This window comes from Bombina bombina, chromosome 6 (assembly GCF_027579735.1).
Source record: "Bombina bombina isolate aBomBom1 chromosome 6, aBomBom1.pri, whole genome shotgun sequence".
Taxonomy (NCBI): Eukaryota; Metazoa; Chordata; class Amphibia; order Anura; family Bombinatoridae; genus Bombina; species Bombina bombina.
The window spans coordinates 1,036,092,765-1,036,113,279 of record NC_069504.1 but is presented as its reverse complement, the minus strand read 5'-3'; the positions used below and the strand labels follow the sequence as shown (position 1 = coordinate 1,036,113,279).

At 39.7% G+C, this 20,515-nt stretch overlaps 1 protein-coding gene across 2 annotated transcripts in view; it reads right to left on the bottom strand.

The window, feature by feature from the left end:
• Positions 1-2,071: 2,071 nt before the first annotated feature.
• The window catches only part of RNF145 (ring finger protein 145), a 356,711-nt gene continuing 338,267 nt past the window's right edge, over positions 2,072-20,515 (bottom strand). For both annotated transcript variants that reach the window (XM_053718778.1, XM_053718779.1), the window contains exon 11: positions 2,072-3,658. In XM_053718778.1, the coding sequence (XP_053574753.1) occupies positions 3,209-3,658 (450 nt within the window). In that variant the 3' untranslated portion in view covers positions 2,072-3,208. The remainder of the gene's footprint in view (positions 3,659-20,515) is intronic.

Here is a 20,515-nt window from a genome sequence, read left to right as displayed (position 1 = left end):
CCAGAGTGATCACGCTTACCTCTTAGTTCTGGTAATTTAGCCAAAACCTCAGTCATAACAGTAGCCATATCCTGTAATGTGATTTGTAATGGCCGCCCAGATGTACTCGGCGCTACAATATCACGCACCTCCCTCTGAGCGGGAGATGTAGGTACTGACACGTGAGGCGAGTTAGTCGGCATAACTCTCCCCTCGTTGTTTGGTGAAATTTGTTCAATTTGTACAGATTGACTTTTATTTAAAGTAGCATCAATACAGTTAGTACATAAATTTCTATTGGGCTCCACTTTGGCATTGCAACAAATGACACAGGTATCATCCTCTGAATCAGACATGTTTAACACACTAGCAAATAAACTTGCAACTTGGAAATACAATTCAATTAGAATAATATTAAAATGTACTGTGCCTTTAAGAAGCACAGAAGATCTATGACAGTTGAAAATTAATAAATTGAAACAGTTATAGCCTCAATCCTTGTAAACAACACAACTTTAGCAAAGGTTTAATCCCATTAGCAAAGATAACAAATTCTGAAAGCAGGAAACAAATTACAGAATAAACGTCTTTTATCTCAGTCAAACTATAATTCTCACAGCTCTGCTGAGAGAAATTACCTCCCTCAAAATAAGTTTTGAAGACCCCTGAGCTCTGTAGAGATGAACCGGATCATGCAGGGAATACAATGAGTTGCTTACTGAAATATTTGATGCATAGAAAAAGCGCCAAAAAACGGCCCCTCCCCCTCCCACACAGCAGTGAGGGAGAACAGAAACTGTCAGAAAAACAGATTAAGCAACTGCCAAGTGGAAAAATAGTGCCCAAACATTTATTCACACAGTACCTCAGCAAATGAAAACGATTTTACATTCCAGCAAAAACGTTAAACATAATCTCTAGTTATTAAACAGCTTTATGTATTTCTTACAGTGTAATTCTAGTGAAGTACCATTCCCCAGAATACTGAAGTGTAAAGTATACATACATGACATTATATCGGTATGGCAGGATTTTCTCATCAATTCCATTGTCAGAAAATAAAAACTGCTACATACCTCTATGCAGATTCATCTGCCCGCTGTCCCCTGATCTGAAGTTTACCTCACTCCTCAGATGGCCGAGAACAGCAATATGATCTTAACTACTCCGGCTAAAATCATAGCAAAACTCTGGTAGATTCTTCTTCAAACTCTGCCAGAGAGGTAATAACACACTCCGGTGCTATTTTAAAATAACAAACTTTTGATAGAAGATATAAAACTAAGTATAATCACCATAGTCCTCTCACACATCCTATCTAGTCGTTGGGTGCAAGAGAATGACTGGGAGTGACGTAGAGGGGAGGAGCTATATGCAGCTCTGCTGGGTGAATCCTCTTGCACTTCCTGTTGGGGAGGAGTAATATCCCAGAAGTAATGATGACCCGTGGACTGATCACACTTAACAGAAGAAAAGAAGTTGTTTATAAATTTCTGTATTTTAAAATCATTTTCAATTTTTTTTCAAAAAATAAGCAAAAATACTTAAATAGCCATGTTGTCTGGAGCAGTCTGCTCCACCCCCCTTATCAGTGTTTAGACACAGGCATTGTATTTCAACTGAGTTTACAGCTTCTAGGCATGCTCCAGCAGATAATAACGTTGCACTTTTGCATTCTACCAAAGCAATAATAGATATAGATACAGCTATAGAAGGAAATGTGTGAAGGGAGTTACAGCTTTACAATTCGGAAACTTAAAAAAAAAAAAAAGCTAATGGTGAGGCACTGCAGTATAAATTTGAAGGTAAAGTAATTAAAGTACAAATATTTTGTCTCTATCCCAACTTGTTTTATGTCCCTTTAACCTTCCAATAATTTCAGTCACAATGATCTAAGTATTTCTAATGATAAAAATACTATTTAAAAAATGGAAGCTTTATGTAGAAAACCATAATTTTAATTCAGTCTTACTAACTAGTTATTTAAATCACCCACCATATTCCAAATGTTTTCGTTATGGATTTCCTTCTCGGACCTCAACATACTTCTAAGGTTAGTTTACCAAACAAATTAAAGGCACTTGAATCGCAGCATGTTTAAATATAATTTATTAAGACATTCAGCTATGTCTGTCAGTCTACATCCAAATGTACCACAAAATAATAAAAAAAAATATTATAATTATCTCAAATAAAAAGTCACATCTTACATTAGAAAGGTTGAATACTCAATAATTTTCCTTTACAGCCAAAGCCTACTAGTATAAATTAATGGTTTTATTTTCATATCAAAATTCACATAAAAAATTGATGTTTTTTTCCACCTAAAGCCATGATCAAATTTAAAAAATTTAAACACAATATTCTGGGCAGGGGAAAAAAAATCTGAAAGTGCTATTACTACCAACAGCCTTAAAAATGGCAATTGCGGAGTTTGATCATACACAGGGCTATGTACTCATTTCCAATAGTGCAAATACTGCCATTTCTTAACACTGCATTTGTTTCATAAGACTACAGCATTATCACACCATTAAAACCCCTTTCAGTGCAATGAAGTTCATCCTACTCAGCAAAAGTGATCACTTGAACTTCAATGATACTTCATACAGGAGGAAAAGGTTGACTGTAGTTAAATACTACTAATTCTTGTACGTAAGAAAAAAGTTAAATTTACTTGAGGTTGCAAATATATACTTTCAAAACCAGTGTTGCCCCACCCCAGAAACACCCCAAGTGTGTATACTTTTGAGTGCAAGCAAGCGTGCATGCAAGCGTGCAGCATCCTCTCTGTGCAATCCCACCAGTGGAATCTTTTTATCCATGCTTATGACAATCCAGAAGGGGGAGAAAAAAAAAAGTCTGAGTGACATTTTTGCAAGTAGTGATTACCTTATGTTGGAACTTTTAGATTGTTATGTCAAATTATTTCCTGATAGAGAAGGGAAGCCTACATCCTTTCCAACAATTAAAATGCTCTATAATATATATATATATATATATATAGTTATTTGTTTCTCCCTCTCTTGATCGATACTGACTGGCAGGGCAGTGTAAGAAAACTGTTTGCTTTCTCTTCATCGGCACCAAAACATAAAAAAATAAAATCCACATGGAAAAATTTTGCATACACTTTGATCAGCATCAGCTTTTTATCTGAAAAGCAGCTTGCTGCATCGAAGAAGAGAGGGTTTAGATTTCCCATGGTTAATCCCAGCAAGCAAAATTTTCATATTCCTACAGAAATCTCACTTGCTTGTGGAAAATACTTCTCATTGAAATCCTCGAGATTCTCGTCTCTAGGTATTACATCCTCAAACACTTCACAGTTATTCAATCCATCACTATCTGGACAAAGCTCCACTTGCAGCAAATTTGTGGCATCAGTTGACTCTACAAGCTGAGTGTCTGTTTTATGTTCTGGCTCCATAGAGTTCTGGGGTACATCCACAGGGGGATTTGCGGTCTGTGCCCTGAAAACCTCCTCTGGTTGTGTGTTGGGGGTATTCTGCTGAATTTCTGCATTTGTAGCTGGAAATGAATCACAACCTGCTTGTTGAGAAAGGGATTTTAGTTGGCAGTGACAAAGAGGGCAGGTCTCCTGCACATAAAGCCACTTCTTAAGGCATCCAGCATGGAAGAAATGACTACATGGAGTGATAACTGCAGACGTCATGTCCTGTAAACAGAAAACATTTAAGCATTTATTTTTTGCTGTCTTCGAACTACCTATTGTATCCGTTAAAAACAAAATTAAGGTAAACGCATCTTGATGTCAAAATATAATTTACCCAAACTCATTAGATTTTGCTAAGCAAATTAAAAAAAAAACACCCCACAACCAACAAACTGCATATTGATCGACTTTTTTTTTTTTTAAATGTTGAACATGTTTTGTGTCAAAACAATGAGAACTGTTAAAATCATTTTAAAAGGGCATTATAGTCAAGAGAATTACATACTTTAATTTGCTACCCTTTAATGCTATGTGTTTAACTCCAGCGAAACGATTAAACACAGTAAAAATATGACTGGGGACCCACAGAGCATGTAGGTCTGGAGCTGAAACTGCAACTGATCCAACAACAATTGTAACAGCTGATCTCATCTCTAAATGAGGAAGCATTTTTAATGAACACAGCAGCCTCAGCAAATTCTGTTCAATTTTAAATGAATATCTCTAGTTTCTTCTAATAACTATTCCAAAAACTTTAAGCCAATAGAGACCAGTTATACCATCTTAAGTTAGGTAAAGCTAAATCTGCATTTTTAAACTAATTGTTGTAGTATGCGTGTACTAATTCTAGTTTTTGTTTCCCTTGCCATATGTAATCGATAATTGACTTAAGTCATCTTTTTTGTTACAGGCAGAAAAGCCTTTATCCAAACTGCTTGGGACTGGAAAAGATTTGGATTGTGGAATAATTTGGATTTCAGAATATTTGTTGCAAAATTTTGTAATATTCTGACGGTAGGTCCTTCTTCCTTATTCATTTAATGCACTTATAAAACTTAATTCACTTCTTTTTATTTATATTTATTCTTTGTTGTTGTGTTAATTGAGGTAAGGATACACTACAAAACTAATTTTTCTCTTGATTAATGGTTGAGAATAAATCTCGGAAATATTTTTCAAATTCAGTAGTTATAACTTCTTGAACTTACCTATTAACATTTACTTTTATAACTGCTATGTTTTTTGATCTTAGTAAGATTAGCTAAATTTAAAGATGTGTATTCACATGTTTGGTTATAAAAACGAATGCCGAATACGGCCGACACAGCATTTGCCAATTTCAGAGAGATTTCTTCTTGTGCAAATCCAGATCTTTGCGTGTTGCCCTTTCACAAGAAACCTGCCTCCAAAAATAGCAAAATCCCTCTGATTCATTGTAGAAAGAAATGTCCAAATGCACATACTTAGCTAAACTCTTTCCCTATTTCTGACCATATCTATTAAATAAAACTAATACCTATAATCTTTCAATTCCTTTGGTTTCTAAAAATGTACTTCTTTCATGTTTCGTAATCATAAAAAGGAAATTTATGCTTACCTGATAAATGTATTTCTTTTACGATATGACGAGTCCACGGATTTCATCCTTACTTGTGGGATTTAACCTCCTGCTAGCAGGAAGTGGCAAAGAGCACCACAGCAGAGCTGTATATATAGCTCCTCCCTTCCCTCCACCTCCAGTCATTCGACCGAAGTTAGGAAGAGAAAGGAAAAGCCAAAGGTGCAAAGGTGACTGAAGTTTAATAAAAATATAATATAAACCTGTCTTAGAAATGACAGGGTGGGCCGTGGACTCGTCATATCGTAAAATAAATACGGTAAATTTATCAGGTAAGCAAAAATTTCCTTTTCTTTTACAAGATACGACGAGTCCACGGATTTCATCCTTACTTGTGGGATACAATACCAAAACTACAGGACACGGATGAAAGGGAGGGACAAGACAGGAACCTAAACGGAACGCACCACTGCTTGAAGAACCTTTCTCCCAAAACCAGCCTCAGAAGAAGCAAAAGTATGAAATTTGAAAAATTTGGAAAAAGTATGAAGAGACGACCAAGTTGCAGCCTTGCAAATCTGTTCAACAGAAGCATCGTTTTTAAATGCCCATGAGGAAGCCACAGCCATAGTAGAATGAGCCGTAATTCTTTCAGGAGGCTGCTGTCCAGCAGTTTCATATGCCAGGCGGATGATACTCTTCAGCCAAAAAGAAAGAGAGGTAGCCGTAGCTTTCTGACCCCTACGCTTTCCAGAAAAAACAATGAATAATGAAGATGAGTGACGGAAATCCTTAGTCGCCTGCAAGTAAAACTTCAAGGCACGGACCACGTCCAAGTTATGCAACAGACGCTCCTTCTTAGGAGGATTAGGACATAATGAAGGAACAACAATTTCATGATTAATATTCTTATTTGAAACAACCTTAGGAAGGAACCCAGGTTTGGTACGTAAAACCACCTTATCAGAAAGAAAGATAAGATAAGGCGAGTCGCATAGTAACGCTGAAAGCTCAGAAACTCTATGAGCAGAAGAAAAAGCAACCAAAAATAAAACTTTCCAAGATAACAACTTAATATTTATGGAATGCATGGGTTCAAACGGAACCCCTTGAAGAACATTAAGAACTAAATTCAAACTCCAGGGTGGAGCAATTGGTCTAAACACAGGCTTAATTCTGGTTAGAGCCTGACAAAAAGACTGAACGTCTGGAACATCTGCCAAACGTTTGTGTAGTAAAATTGACAAAGCAGAGATTTGTCCCTTTAAGGAACTCGCTGATAACCCTTTCTCCAATCCTTCTTGGAGAAAAGACAGAATCCTGGGAATCCTAACTCTACTCCACTAGTAGCCTTTGGATTCACACCAAAAAAAGATATTTACGCCATATCTTATGGTAGATATTTCTAGTGACAGGCTTACGTGCCTGAATCAAAGTATCAAAGACCGAATCAGAGAACCCCCGCTTAGATAAAATCAAGCGTTCAATCTCCAAGCAGTCAGTTGCAGAGAAACTAGATTTGGATGTTGGAAAGGTCCCTGAATGAGAAGGTCCTGCCTCAATGGAAGCTTCCACGGTGGCAGAGAGGACATGCCCACTAGATCGGCAAACCAAGTCCTGCGAGGCCACGCAGGCGCGAGTAGAATTACTGAAACCCTCTCCTGTATGATCTGAGCAATCACCCGGGGAAGGAGAGCAAACGGTGGAAACACATAAGCTAGGTTGAACGACCAAGGCACTGCCAAGGCATCTATCATTTTGGCCTGAGGATCCCGTGACCTGGATCTGTATCTCGGGAGTTTGGCATTCTGACAAGATGCCATCAGATCCAATTCTGGTCTGCCCCATCTGAGAATCAGGGTGGCAAAGACCTCCGGATTAAGTTCCCACTCCCCCGGATGGAACGTCTGTTTGCTCAAAAAGTCCGCTTCCCAGTTGTCCACTCCTGGGATGTAGATTGCCGACAGATAACAAGATTGAGCCTCCGCCCACCGAATTATCTTGGATACTTCTGTCAACGCTAAGGAACTCCTTGTTCCTCCCTGATGATGGATGTAAGCCACAGTTGTGATGTTGTCCGACTGAAAATGGATGAATTTGGCCGAAGCCAACTGAGGCCAAGCCTGAAGCGCATTGAATATTGCTCTCAATTCCAGAATATTGATTGGAAGTAGAAACTCTGACCGAGTCAAAAACACCCTGAGCCTTCAGGGAATTCCAGACTGCACCCCAACCTAGTAGGCTGGCTTTCGTTGTCATTACCACCCATGAAGGTCTGCGGAAGCATGTCCTTTGGGACAGATGATCCGGCGACAACCACCAAAGAAGAGAGAGTCTCTTGTCTCCTGATCCAGATCTATCTGAGGAGACAAATTTGCAAAATATCCATTCCATTGCCTGAGCATGTTCAGTTGTAGCGGTCTGAGATGAAAATGAGCTAACGGAATGATGTCCATTGCCGCCCCCATCAATCCAATTACCTCCATGCACTGAGCCACTGATGGCCGAGGATTGGACTGAAGGGCTCAGCATGTATTCAGAATCTTTAAGTTTCTGACCTCTGTCAAGAAAATTTTCATGGATATGGAATCTATTAAAGTTCCCAGGAAGGGAACCCTGGTCTGTGGAATTAATGAACTCTTTTCTAGATTCACCTTCCACCCGTGAGTCCTCAGAAAGGACAGAACCATGTCTGTATGAGACTTTATCAGATGGTAAGACGACGCCTGAATCAGAATATCGTCTAGATAAGGCGCCACTGCAATACCCCGCGGCCTGAGAACCGCCAGAAGGGACCCTAGAACCTTCGTGAAGATCCTGGGTGCTGTGGCCAACCCGAAGGGCAGAGCCACGAACTGAAAATGTTTGTCCAAGAAGGCAAACCTTAGGAACGGATGATGATCCTTGTGGATAGGAATATGAAGGTATGCATCCTTCAAGTCCACGGTAGCCATATATTGACCCTCCTGGATCAATGGCAGAATTGTTCGAATAGTCTCCATCTTGAAGAATGGGACCCTGAGAAACTTGTTTAGACTCTTTAGATCTAAAATGGGTCGAAACGTGCCTTCTTTTTTGGGGACCACGAAAAGATTTGAGTAAAACCCCCAAGTCTTGGAACGGGACGAATAACTCCCATAGTAGAGTCTTTTACACAACGTAAGAACGCCTCTCTTTTTGTCTGGTCTGCAGACAATCGTGAAAGAAGAAACCTTCCCCTTGGGAGAGAACTTTTGAATTCCAGCTGATACACCTTGGGACACTATTTCCAGTGTCCAAGGATCCTGAACATCTCTTACCCAAGCCTGGGCAAAGAGAGAAAGTCTACCCCCTACTAGATCCGGTCCCGGATCGGGGGCCGCCCCTTCATGCTGTCTTGGTAGCAGCAGCGGGCTTCTTGGGTTGTTTAACCTTGTTCCAAGCCTGATTGGGTCTCCAGACGGACTTGGCCTGAGCAAAATTCCATTCCTGCATGGCGGAAGAAGAGGACACTCCTTTAAAGTTCCGAAAGGAACGAAAATTATTTTGTTTACCCCTCAGTCTAGCAGTTCTATCCTGAGGTAGGAGATGACCCTTACCTCCTGTAATGTCAGAAATGATTTCTTTCAAGTCAGGCCTGAATAGGGTTTTCCCTTTGAAAGGAATAGCCAAAAGCTTCGACTTAGATGACACATCAGCAGACCAAGATTTTAACCATAACGCTCTACGCGCTAAAATAGCAAATGCGACTTGGCAATCTGAAAGGTGGCATCTGTAATAAAAGAATTAGCCAGCTTAAGAGCCTTAATTCTATCTAAAATATCCTCTAAATGAGTCTCAGTCTTAAGAGACTCTTCTAAAGCATCAAACCAGAAGGCCGCCGCAGTGGTAACTGGTACAATGCAGGCCGTTGGTTGTAAAAGGAAACCCTGATGAATAAACAATTTCTTTAGAAGACCCTCTAATTTCTTATCCATAGGGTCTTTAAAAGCACAACTGTCCTCAATAGGAATAGTTGTACGCTTAGCCAGGGTAGATATAGCTCCTTCCACCTTAGGGACTGTTTGCCAAGAGTCCCGAACAGTATCAGATATGGGATACATTTTCTTGAAATTAGATGAGGGTGAGAACGGGATACCCGGTCTGTCCCATTCCCTCTTAATAATCTCCGAGATTCTCTTAGGAACCGGAAAAACATCAGTGTAAGCAGGAACCTCTAAGTATTTGTCCATTTTACACAATTTCTCTGGTGGCACCAAAATAGAGTCACAGTCATCCAGAGTCGCTAAAACCTCTCGAAGTAACAGGCAGAGGTGTTCAAGCTTAAATCTAAAGGACATGACGTCCGAGTCCGTCTGAGGTAACGCACTTCCCGAATCGGAAAGTTCCCCCTCAGACAGAAGTTCCCTGACCCCCAATTCAGATCCCTGTGAGGGTACATCGGAAATAGCTAACAAAGCATCAGAGGACTCAGTATTCACATTGACTTCTGTCCTACTGCGTTTGCCCTGTAACACTGGCAACTTAGATAATACCTCTGTATGGGTAGTTGACATAACTGCAGCCATATCCTGCAGAGTAAATAGACGCGGTTGAAGCACCAGGCGTCGCTTGGGTGGGCGTTAAAGGTTGTGACGCTTGGGGAGAAGATAGCGGTAAACCCTGATTCTCCTCAGACTGAGAATCATCCTTAGACACATTTTCTTTACATAAAATCTGTGCTTTACATTGTAAGGCCCTCTCAGTACACGAGGGACAAAAAATCAGAGGGTGTTCCACAGTGGCATCTAAACACACATCATCCTCAGTGTCAGACATGTTAAACAGACTAGCAATATTAATAATAGTCATACTTTGCTTAAAATATTGAGCTCTGAATTCAAATTATAGGCAAAAAGTTCATGCAAAAAAACTGTACTGCGCCTTTAAATTTTAAAAGCGCAACTATTTTTCTGATATCTTTAAAAACGTGTTTGTGTCAATAAAAATTATTTTAATGTGCCCAAAATACTCTCAGTATTGCATCCACTTGCTGAGATATGTAAGAAACAATATAATATCGATTTTAACAGTTATTTATTTATTATCTTTAACTAGGCCCCTGCAAAAACGCCACAGCTCTGCTGTGGCGCCTACCTGCCCCAGAATACACTGCTGTTGTCCGATAAGCTTTAGAGACCCTTCAAAGGCAGAGACAACTTAGGCCCCACCGGAGCCCCAGACTCTGTTTCTTATGCGATCCAGATAATACTGCGCGTCTGAGCGCGCAAAACTAGGCCCCGCCCACTGTGGGCGTAACTCTAACCTGACTAAGACCCGCATGGGTCGCAAAGTAAAAACAAATATGTTGATCCTTGTAAAAAATTAAGCCATGTGCCCTCTTGTATACACCTCAAGTGAAAACATTGTAACACTGCACTCCCCCATCGTAACACTGCACTTTGGCAATCAGTATAAAAGGGATTCCAGGTACACCATTTCCTTACATATAGTGCATACTGCTTACCCCTCCCCATATAGGGAAAAATGTCAGCCTGTTCTGATGCATCAAGTCTCCCCAGAAACAAAAGACTGAACATACCTCAATGTTGCTTGTAGCAAGACACCGTCCGTTCTCCACACTGAAGATTTTTCTTACACTACCTTCAGCTGCGCTGTGGGAACCATCATGGATCTAAGATAATGTTTGCTAAAATCATCAACATCAGGGCAGAAAATAAGATGTCTCCACTCCTTTTGGGAAGCAATAGACAGACGATTTCTCCCTGAGAAAAATAATACTCACTGGCACCATTTTAAAATAAAAAAAACTTCTTGATTGAAGAATCTAAACTAACACCTCACTTTACCTCTTCCTATCACTACCATAGGCAAAGAGAATGACTGGAGGTGGAGGGAAGGGAGAAGCTATATATACAGCTCTGCTGTGGTGCTCTTTGCCACTTCCTGCTAGCAGGAGGTTAAATCCCACAAGGATGAAATCCATGGACTCGTCATATCTTGTAAAAGAAAACAATTTATGTAAGAACTTACCTGATAAATTCATTTCTTTCATATTGGCAAGAGTCCATGAGCTAGTGACATATGGGATATACAATCCTACCAGGAGGGGCAAAGTTTCCCAAACCTCAAAATGCCTATAAATACACCCCTCACCACACCCACAATTCAGTTTAACGAATAGCCAAGTAGTGGGGTGATAAAGAAAGGAGTAAAAAGCATTAACAAAGGAATTTGGAAAGAATTGTGCTTTATACAAAACAATCATAACCACCATAAAAAGGGTGGGCCTCATGGACTCTTGCCAATATGAAAGAAATGAATTTATCAGGTAAATTCTTACATAAAACATAATTTATGTAAGAACTTACCTGATAAATTAATTTCTTTCATATTAGCAAGAGTCCATGAGCTAGTGACGTATGGGATATACATTCCTACCAGGAGGGGCAAAGTTTCCCAAACCTCAAAATGCCTATAAATACACCCCTCACCACACCCACAAATCAGTTTAACGAATAGCCAAGAAGTGGGGTGATAAGAAAAAAGTGCGAAGCATAAATATAAGGAATTGGAATAATTGTGCTTTATACAAAAAAATCATAACCACCACAAAAAAGGGTGGGCCTCATGGACTCTTGCTAATATGAAAGAAATGAATTTATCAGGTAAATTCTTACATAAATTATGTTTTCTTTCATGTAATTAGCAAGAGTCCATGAGCTAGTGACGTATGGGATAATGACTACCCAAGATGTGGATCTTCCACGCAAGAGTCACTAGAGAGGGAGGGATAAAATAAAGACAGCCAATTCCGCTGAAAATAATCCACACCCAAAATAAAGTTCAAATCTTATAATGAAAAAAACTGAAATTATAAGCAGAAGAATCAAACTGAAACAGTTCCTGAAGTACTTTTCTACCAAAAACTGCTTCAGAAGAAGAAAACACATCAAAATGGTAGAATTTAGTGAAAGTATGCAAAGAAGACCAAGTTGCTGCTTTGCAAATCTGATCAACCGAAGCTTCATTCCTAAACGCCCAGGAAGTAGAAACTGACCTAGTAGAATGAGCTGTAATCCTTTGAGGCAGAGTTTTACCCGACTCGACATAAGCATGATGAATTAAAGATTTCAACCAAGATGCCAAAGAAATGGCAGAGGCCTTCTGACCTTTCCTAGAACCGGAAAAGATAACAAATAGACTAGAAGTCTTTCGGAAATTCTTAGTAGCTTCAACATAATATTTCAAAGCTCTAACTACATCCAAAGAATGCAATGATTTCTCCTTAGAATTCTTAGGATTAGGACATAATGAAGGAACCACAATTTCTCTACTAATGTTGTTAAAATTCACAACCTTAGGTAAAATTTTTAAAGAAGTTCGCAACACCGCCTTATCCTGGTGAAAAATCAGAAAAGGAGACTCACAAGAAAGAGCAGATAATTCAGAAACTCTTCTGGCAGAAGAGATGGCCAAAAGGAACAAAACTTTCCAAGAAAGTAATTTAATGTCCAATGAATGCATAGGTTCAAACGGAGGAGCTTGAAGAGCCCCCAGAACCAAATTCAAACTCCAAGGAGGAGAAATTGACTTAATGACAGGTTTTATACGAACCAAAGCTTGTACAAAACAATGAATATCAGTTAGATTAGCAATCTTTCTGTGAAAAAGAACAGAAAGAGTAGAGATTTGTCCTTTCAAGGAACTTGCAGACAAACCTTTATCCAAACCATCCTGAAGAAACTGTAAAATTCTCGGAATTCTAAAAGAATGCCAGGAAAAATGATGAGAAAGACACCAAGAAATATAAGTCTTCCAGACTCTATAATATATCTCCCTAGATACGGATTTACGAGCCTGTAACATAGTATTAATCACAGAGTCAGAGAAACCTCTTTGACTAAGAATCAAGCGTTCAATCTCCATACCTTTAAATTTAAGGATTTGAGATCCTGATGGAAAAAAGGACCTTGCGACAGAAGGTCTGGTCTTAACGGAAGAGTCCACGGTTGGCAAGAGGCCATCCGGACAAGATCCGCATACCAAAACCTGTGAGGCCATGCTGGAGCTACCAGCAGAACAAACGAGCATTCCTTCAGAATCTTGGAGATTACTCTTGGAAGAAGAACTAGAGGCAGAAAGATATAGGCAGGATGATACTTCCAAGGAAGTGACAATGCATCCACTGCTTCCGCTTGAGGATCCCTGGATCTGGACAGATACCTGGGAAGTTTCTTGTTTAGATGAGAGGCCATCAGATCTATTTCTGGAAGTCCCCACATTTGAACAATCTGAAGAAATACCTCTGGGTGAAGAGACCATTCGCCCGGATGTAACGTTTGGCGACTGAGATAATCCGCTTCCCAATTGTCTATACCTGGGATATGAACCGCAGAAACTAGACAGGAGCTGGATTCCGCCCATACCAGAATTCGAGATACTTCTTTCATAGCCAGAGGACTGTGAGTCCCTCCTTGATGATTGATGTATGCCACAGTTGTGACATTGTCTGTCTGAAAACAAATGAACGATTCTCTCTTTAGAAGAGGCCATGACTGAAGAGCTCTGAAAATTGCACGGAGTTCCAAAATATTGATCGGTAATCTCACCTCCTGAGATTCCCAAACCCCTTGTGCTGTCAGAGACCCCCACACAGCTCCCCAACCTGTAAGACTTGCATCTGTTGAAATTACAGTCCAGGTCGGAAGAACAAAAGAAGCCCCCTGAACTAAACGATGGTGATCTGTCCACCACGTCAGAGAGTGTCGTACAATCGGTTTTAAAGATATTAATTGAGATATCTTTGTGTAATCCCTGCACCACTGGTTCAGTATACAGAGCTGAAGAGGTCGCATGTGAAAACGAGCAAAGGGGATCGCGTCCGATGCAGCAGTCATAAGACCTAGAATTTCCATGCATAAGGCTACCGAAGGGAATGATTGTGACTGAAGGTTTCGACAAGCTGATATCAATTTTAGACGTCTCTTGTCTGTCAAAGACAGAGTCATGGACACTGAATCTATCTGGAAACCTAAAAAGGTTACCCTTGTCTGAGGAATCAATTAACTTTTTGGTAAATTGATCCTCCAACCATGATCTTGAAGAAACAACACAAGTCGATTCGTATGAGATTCTGCTAAATGTGAAGACTGAGCAAGTACCAAGATATCGTCCAAATAAGGAAATACCACAATACCCTGCTCTCTGATTACAGACAGAAGGGCAACGAGAACCTTTGTAAAAATTCATGGAGCTGTTGCTAGGCCAAACGGTAGAGCCACAAACTGGTAATGCTTGTCTAGGAAAGAGAATCTCAGAACCTGATAGTGATCTGGATGAATCGGAATATGCAGATATGCATCCTGTAAATCTATTGTAGACATATAATGCCCTTGCTGAACAAAAGGCAGGATAGTCCTTACAGTTACCATTTTGAATGTTGGTATCCTTACATAACGATTCAATATTTTTAGATCCAGAACTGGTCTGAAGGAATTCTCCTTCTTTGGTACAATGAAGAGATTTGAATAAAACCCCAGCCCCTGTTCCAGAACTGGAACTGGCATAATTACTCCAGCCAACGCTAGATCTGAAACACATTTCAGAAATGCTCGAACCTTCGCTGGGTTTACTGGGACACGGGAAAGAAAAAATCTCTTTGCAGGAGGCCTTATCTTGAAGCCAATTCTGTACCCTTCTGAAACAATGTTCTGAATCCAAAGATTGTGAATGGAATTGATCCAAATTTCTTTGAAAAAACGTAATCTGCCCCCTACCAGCTAAGCTGGAATGAGGGCCGCACCTTCATGTGGATTTAGGAGCTGGCTTTGATTTTCTAAAAGGCTTGGATTTATTCCAGACTGGAGATGGTTTCCAAACTGATACCGCTCCTGAGGATGAAGGATCAGGCTTTTGTTCCTTGTTGTGACGAAAGGAACGAAAACTATTATTAGACCTAAATTTACCTTTAGATTTTTTATCCTGTGGTAAAAAAGTTCCTTTCCCTCCAGTAACAGTTGAGATAATAGAATCCAACTGAGAACCAAATAATTTATTACCCTGGAAAGAAAGGGAAAGCAGAGTAGACTTAGAAGACATATCAGCATTCCAAGTTTTAAGCCATAAAGCTCTTCTAGCTAAAATAGCTAGAGACATATACCTGACATCAACTCTAATGATATCAAAGATGGCATCACAAATAAAATTATTAGCATGTTGAAGAAGATTAATAATGCTATGAGAATTATGATCTGTTACTTGTTGCGCTAAAGCTTCTAACCAAAAAGTTGAAGCTGCAGCAACATCCGCTAAAGATATAACAGGTCTAAGAAGATTACCTGAACACAAGTAAGCTTTTCTTAGAAAGGATTCAATTTTCCTATCTAAAGGATCCTTAAAGGAAGTACTATCTGCCGTAGGAATAGTAGTACGCTTAGCAAGAGTAGAGACAGCCCCATCAACCTTAGGGATTTTGTCCCAAAACTCTAATCTGTCAGATGGCACAGGATATAATTGCTTAAAACGTTTAGAAGGAGTAAATGAATTACCCAAATTATTCCATTCCCTGGAAATTACTTCAGAAATAGCATCAGGGACAGGAAAAACTTCTGGAATAACTACAGGAGATTTAAAAACCTTATTTAAACGTTTAGATTTAGTATCAAGAGGACCAGAATCCTCTATTTCTAATGCAATTAGGACTTCTTTAAGTAAAAAACGAATAAATTCCATTTTAAATAAATATGAAGATTTATCAGCATCAACCTCTGAGACAGAATCCTCTGAACCATTATCAGAATCAGAATGATGATGTTCATTTAAAAATTCATCTGAAAAATGAGAAGTTTTAAAAGACTTTTTACGTTTACTAGAAGGAGGAATAACAGACATAGCCTTCTTAATGGATTTAGAAACAAAATCTCTTATGTTATCAGGAACACTCTGAGTATTAGATGTTGACGGAACAGCAACAGGTAATGTAACAGTACTAAAGGAAATATTATCTGCATTAACAAGTTTGTCATGACAATCAGTACAAACAACAGCTGGAGGAACAGATACCACAAGTTTACAGCAGATACACTTAGCTTTGGTAGATCCAGCACCAGGCAGCGATTTTCCAGAAGTATCTTCTGACTCAGTGTCAACGTGGGACATCTTGCAATATGTAATAGAAAAAACAACATATAAAGCAAAATTGATCAAATTCCTTAAATGACAGTTTCAGGAATGGGAAAAAATGCCAGTGAACAAGCTTCTAGCAACCAGAAGCAATAAATAATGAGACTTAAATAATGTGGAGACAATAGTGACGCCCATATTTTTTTAGCACCAAAAAAGACGCCCACATTATTTGGCGCCTAAATGCTTTTGGCGCCAAAAATGACGCCACATCCGGAACGCCGACACTTTTGGCGCAAAAAAACGTCAAAAATGACGCAACTTCCGGCGACACGTATGACGCCGGAAACAGAAAAAAATTTTGCGCCAAAAAAGTCAGCGCCAAGAATGACGCAATAAAATGAAGCATTTTCAGCCCCCGCGAGCCTAACAGCCCACAGGGAAAAAAGTCAAATTTTAAAGTAAGAAAAAATTGATTTATTCATATGCATTATCCCAAATATGAAACTGACTGTCTGAAATAAGGAACGTTGAACATCCTGAGTCAAGGCAAATAAATGTTTGAATACATATATTTAGAACTTTATAAAAAAGTGCCCAACCATAGCTTAGAGTGTCACAGAAAATAAGACTTACTTACCCCAGGACACTCATCTACATGTTGTAGAAAGCCAAACCAGTACTGAAACGAAAATCAGTAGAGGTAATGGTATATATAAGAGTATATCGTCGATCTGAAAAGGGAGGTAAGAGATGAATCTCTACGACTGATAACAGAGAACCTATGAAATAGACCCCGTAGAAGGAGATCATTGAATTCAAATAGGCAATACTCTCCTCACATCCCTCTGACATTCACTGCACGCTGAGAGGAAAACCGGGCTCCAACCTGCTGCGGAGCGCATATCAACGTAGAATCTAGCACAAACTTACTTCACCACCTCCATAGGAGGCAAAGTTTGTAAAACTGATTTGTGGGTGTGGTGAGGGGTGTATTTATAGGCATTTTGAGGTTTGGGAAACTTTGCCCCTCCTGGTAGGAATGTATATCCCATACGTCACTAGCTCATGGACTCTTGCTAATTACATGAAAGAAATTATGTTTTCTTTCATGTAATTGGCAAGAGTCCATGAGCTAGTGACGTATGGGATATCAAATACCCAACATGTGGAATTCCACGCAAGAGTCACTAGAGAGGGAGGGATAAAAATAAACAACAGCCATATGCTGAAAAATTAATCCACAACCCAAAATATAAGTTATTCTCAGGAGAAAAAGAAAAACTTAAAACATCAGCAGAAGAATAAAACTGAAACAGCTGCCTGAAGAACTTTTCTACCAAAAACTGCTTCTGAAGAAGCAAATACATCAAAACGGTAGAATTTAGTAAATGTATGCAAAGAGGACCAAGTTGCCGCTTTGCAAATCTGATCAACTGAAGCTGCATTCTTAAAAGCTTACAAAGAGGAGACTGATCTAATAGAATGAGCTGTAATTCTCTGAGGCGGGGCCTGACCCGACTAAATAAGCTTGAAGAATCAAAAGCTTTAACCAAGAAGCCAAGGAAATAGCAGAAGCCTTCTGACCTTTCCTAGAACCAGAGAATATAACAAATAGACTAGAAGTCTTTCTGAAATCTTTAGTAGCTTCAACAAAGATAATGTAAGGATTTTTTTCCAAAAATTTTTTAGGATTAGGACACAAGGAAGGGACAACAATTTCTCTACTAATGTTGTTAGCATTCACAACCTTAGGTAAGAACTTAAATGAAGTCCGCAAAACCGCCTTATCCTGATGAAAAATCAGAAAAGGAGATTCACAAGAAAGAACAGAAAGCTCAGAAACTCTTCTAGCAGAAGAGATGGCCAAAAGGAACAACACTTTCCAAGAAAGTAGCTTAATGTCCAAAGAGTGCATAGGCTCAAATGGAGGAGCCTGTAACGCCCTCAAAACCAAATTAAGACTCAAAGGAGGAGAAATTGATTTAATGACAGGCTTAATACGAACTAAAGCCTGTACAAAACAGTGAATATTAGGAAGAGTAGCAATATTTCTGTGAAATAAAACAGAAAGAGCAGAGATTTGTCCCTTCAAAGTACTTGCAGACAAACCTTTATCCAAACCATCCTGAAGAAACTGTTAAATTCTAGGAATTCTAAAAGAATGCCAAGAGAATTTATGAGAAGAACACCATGAAATGTAAGTCTTCCAAACTCGATAATAAATCTTCCTAGAGACAGATTTACAAGCTTGCAACATAGTATTAATTACTGAGTCAGAGAAACCTCTATGACTTAGCACTAAGCGTTCAATTTCCATACCTTCAAATTTAATGATTTGAGATCCTGATGGAAAAGCGGACCTTGAAATAGTAGGTCCGGCCTTAACGGAAGTGGCCAAGGTTGGCAACTGGACATCCGAACAAGATCCGCATACCAAAACCTGTGGGGCCATGCTGGAGCTACCAGCAACACAAATGATTGTTCCATGATGATTTTGGAGATCACTCTTGGAAGAAGAACTAGAGGCGGGAAGAAATAAGCAGGTTGATAACTGCAAGGAAGTGTCAGAGCATCCACTGCTTCCGCCTGAGAATCCCTGGACCTTGACAGGTATCTGGGAAGTTTCTTGTTTAGATGAGAAGTCGTCAGATCTATTTCTGGAAGACCCCACATCTGAACAATCTGAGAAAACACATCCGGATGAAGAGACCACTCCCCTGGATGTAAAGCCTGACGACTGAAATAATCCGCCTCCCAATTGTCTACACCTGGGATATGAACCACAGAAATTAGACAGGAGCTGGATTCCGCCCAAGCAAGTATCCGAGATACTTCTTTCATAGCATGGGGACTGTGAGTCCCACCCTGATGATTGACATATGCCACCGCTGTAATATTGTCTGTCTGAAAACAAATGAACGGTTCTCTCTTCAACAGAGGCCAAAACTGAAGAGTTCTAAAATATTGATAGGTAATCTCGCCTCTTGAGATTTCCAAACCCCTTGTGCTGTCAGAGACCCCAGACAGCTCCCCAACCTGAAAGACTTGCATCTGTTGTGATCACAGTCCAGGTTGGCTGAACAAAAGAGGCCCCTTGAACTAAACGCTGGTGATTTAACCACCACGTCAGAGAGTGTCGAACATTGGGATTTAAGGATATTATTTGTGATATCTTTGTATAATCCCGACACCATTGATTCAGCATGCAAAGCTGGAGAGGTCTCATGTGAAAACGAGCAAAAGGAATCGCGTCCGATGCTGCAGTCATGAGGCCTAAAACTTCCATGCACATAGCCACTGAAGGGAATGACTGAGACTGAAGGTGCCGACATGCTGCAACCAATTTCAAACGTCTCTTGTCTGTTAGAGACAAAGTCATGGACACTGAATCTATCTGGAAACCTAAAAAGGTGACCCTTGTCTGAGGAATCAAGAAACTTTTTGGTAAATTGATCCTCCAACCATGTTTTCGAAGAAACAACACTAGTTGATTTGTGTGAGATTTTGCAGAACGTAAAGACTGAGCTAGTACCAAGATATCGTCCAAATAAGGAAACACTGCAATACCCTGCTCTCGGATTACAGAGAGAAGGGCACCCAGAACCTTTGAAAAGATTCTTGGAGCTGTTGCTAGGCAAAATGGAAGAGCAACACATTGGTAATGCTTGTCTAGAAAAGAGAATCTCAGGAACTGATAATGTACTGGATGAATCGTAAGCATCCTGCAAGTCTATTGTAGACATATAATGTCCTTGCTGAACAAAAGGCAGAATAGTCCTTATAGTCAGCATCTTGAAAGTTGGTACTCTTACATAACGATTCAAAATTTTAAGATCCAGAACTGGTCTGAATGAATTTTCTTTCTTTGGGACAAAGAATAGATTTGAATAAAACCCCAGACCTTGTTCCTGAAAAGGAACCGGCATGATTACCCCTGAAACCTCCAGGTCTGAAACACACTTCAGGAAAGCCTGAGCTTTTACTGGATTTACTGGGACGCATGAGAGAAAAAATCTTCTCACAGGAGGTCTTACTCTGAATCCTATTCGGTACCCCTGAGAGACAATGCTCTGAATCCATTGATTTTGGACAGAATTTGCCCAAACATCCTTGAAAAACCTTAATCTGCCCCCTACCAGCTGAGCTGGAATGAGGGCCGCACCTTCATGCGGACTTAGGGGCTGACTTTGGTTTCTTAAAAGGCTTGGATTTATTCCAATTTGAGGAAGGCTTCCAATTGGAAACATTTTTCTTGGGGGAAGGATTAGGATTTTGTTCCTTATTTTGACGAAAGGAACGAAAACGGTTAGAAGCCTTAGATTTACCCTTAGTTTTTTTATCCTGAGGCAAAAAACCTCCTTTCCCCCCAGTAATAGTTGAAATAATAGAATCCAACTAAGAACCAAATAAATTAT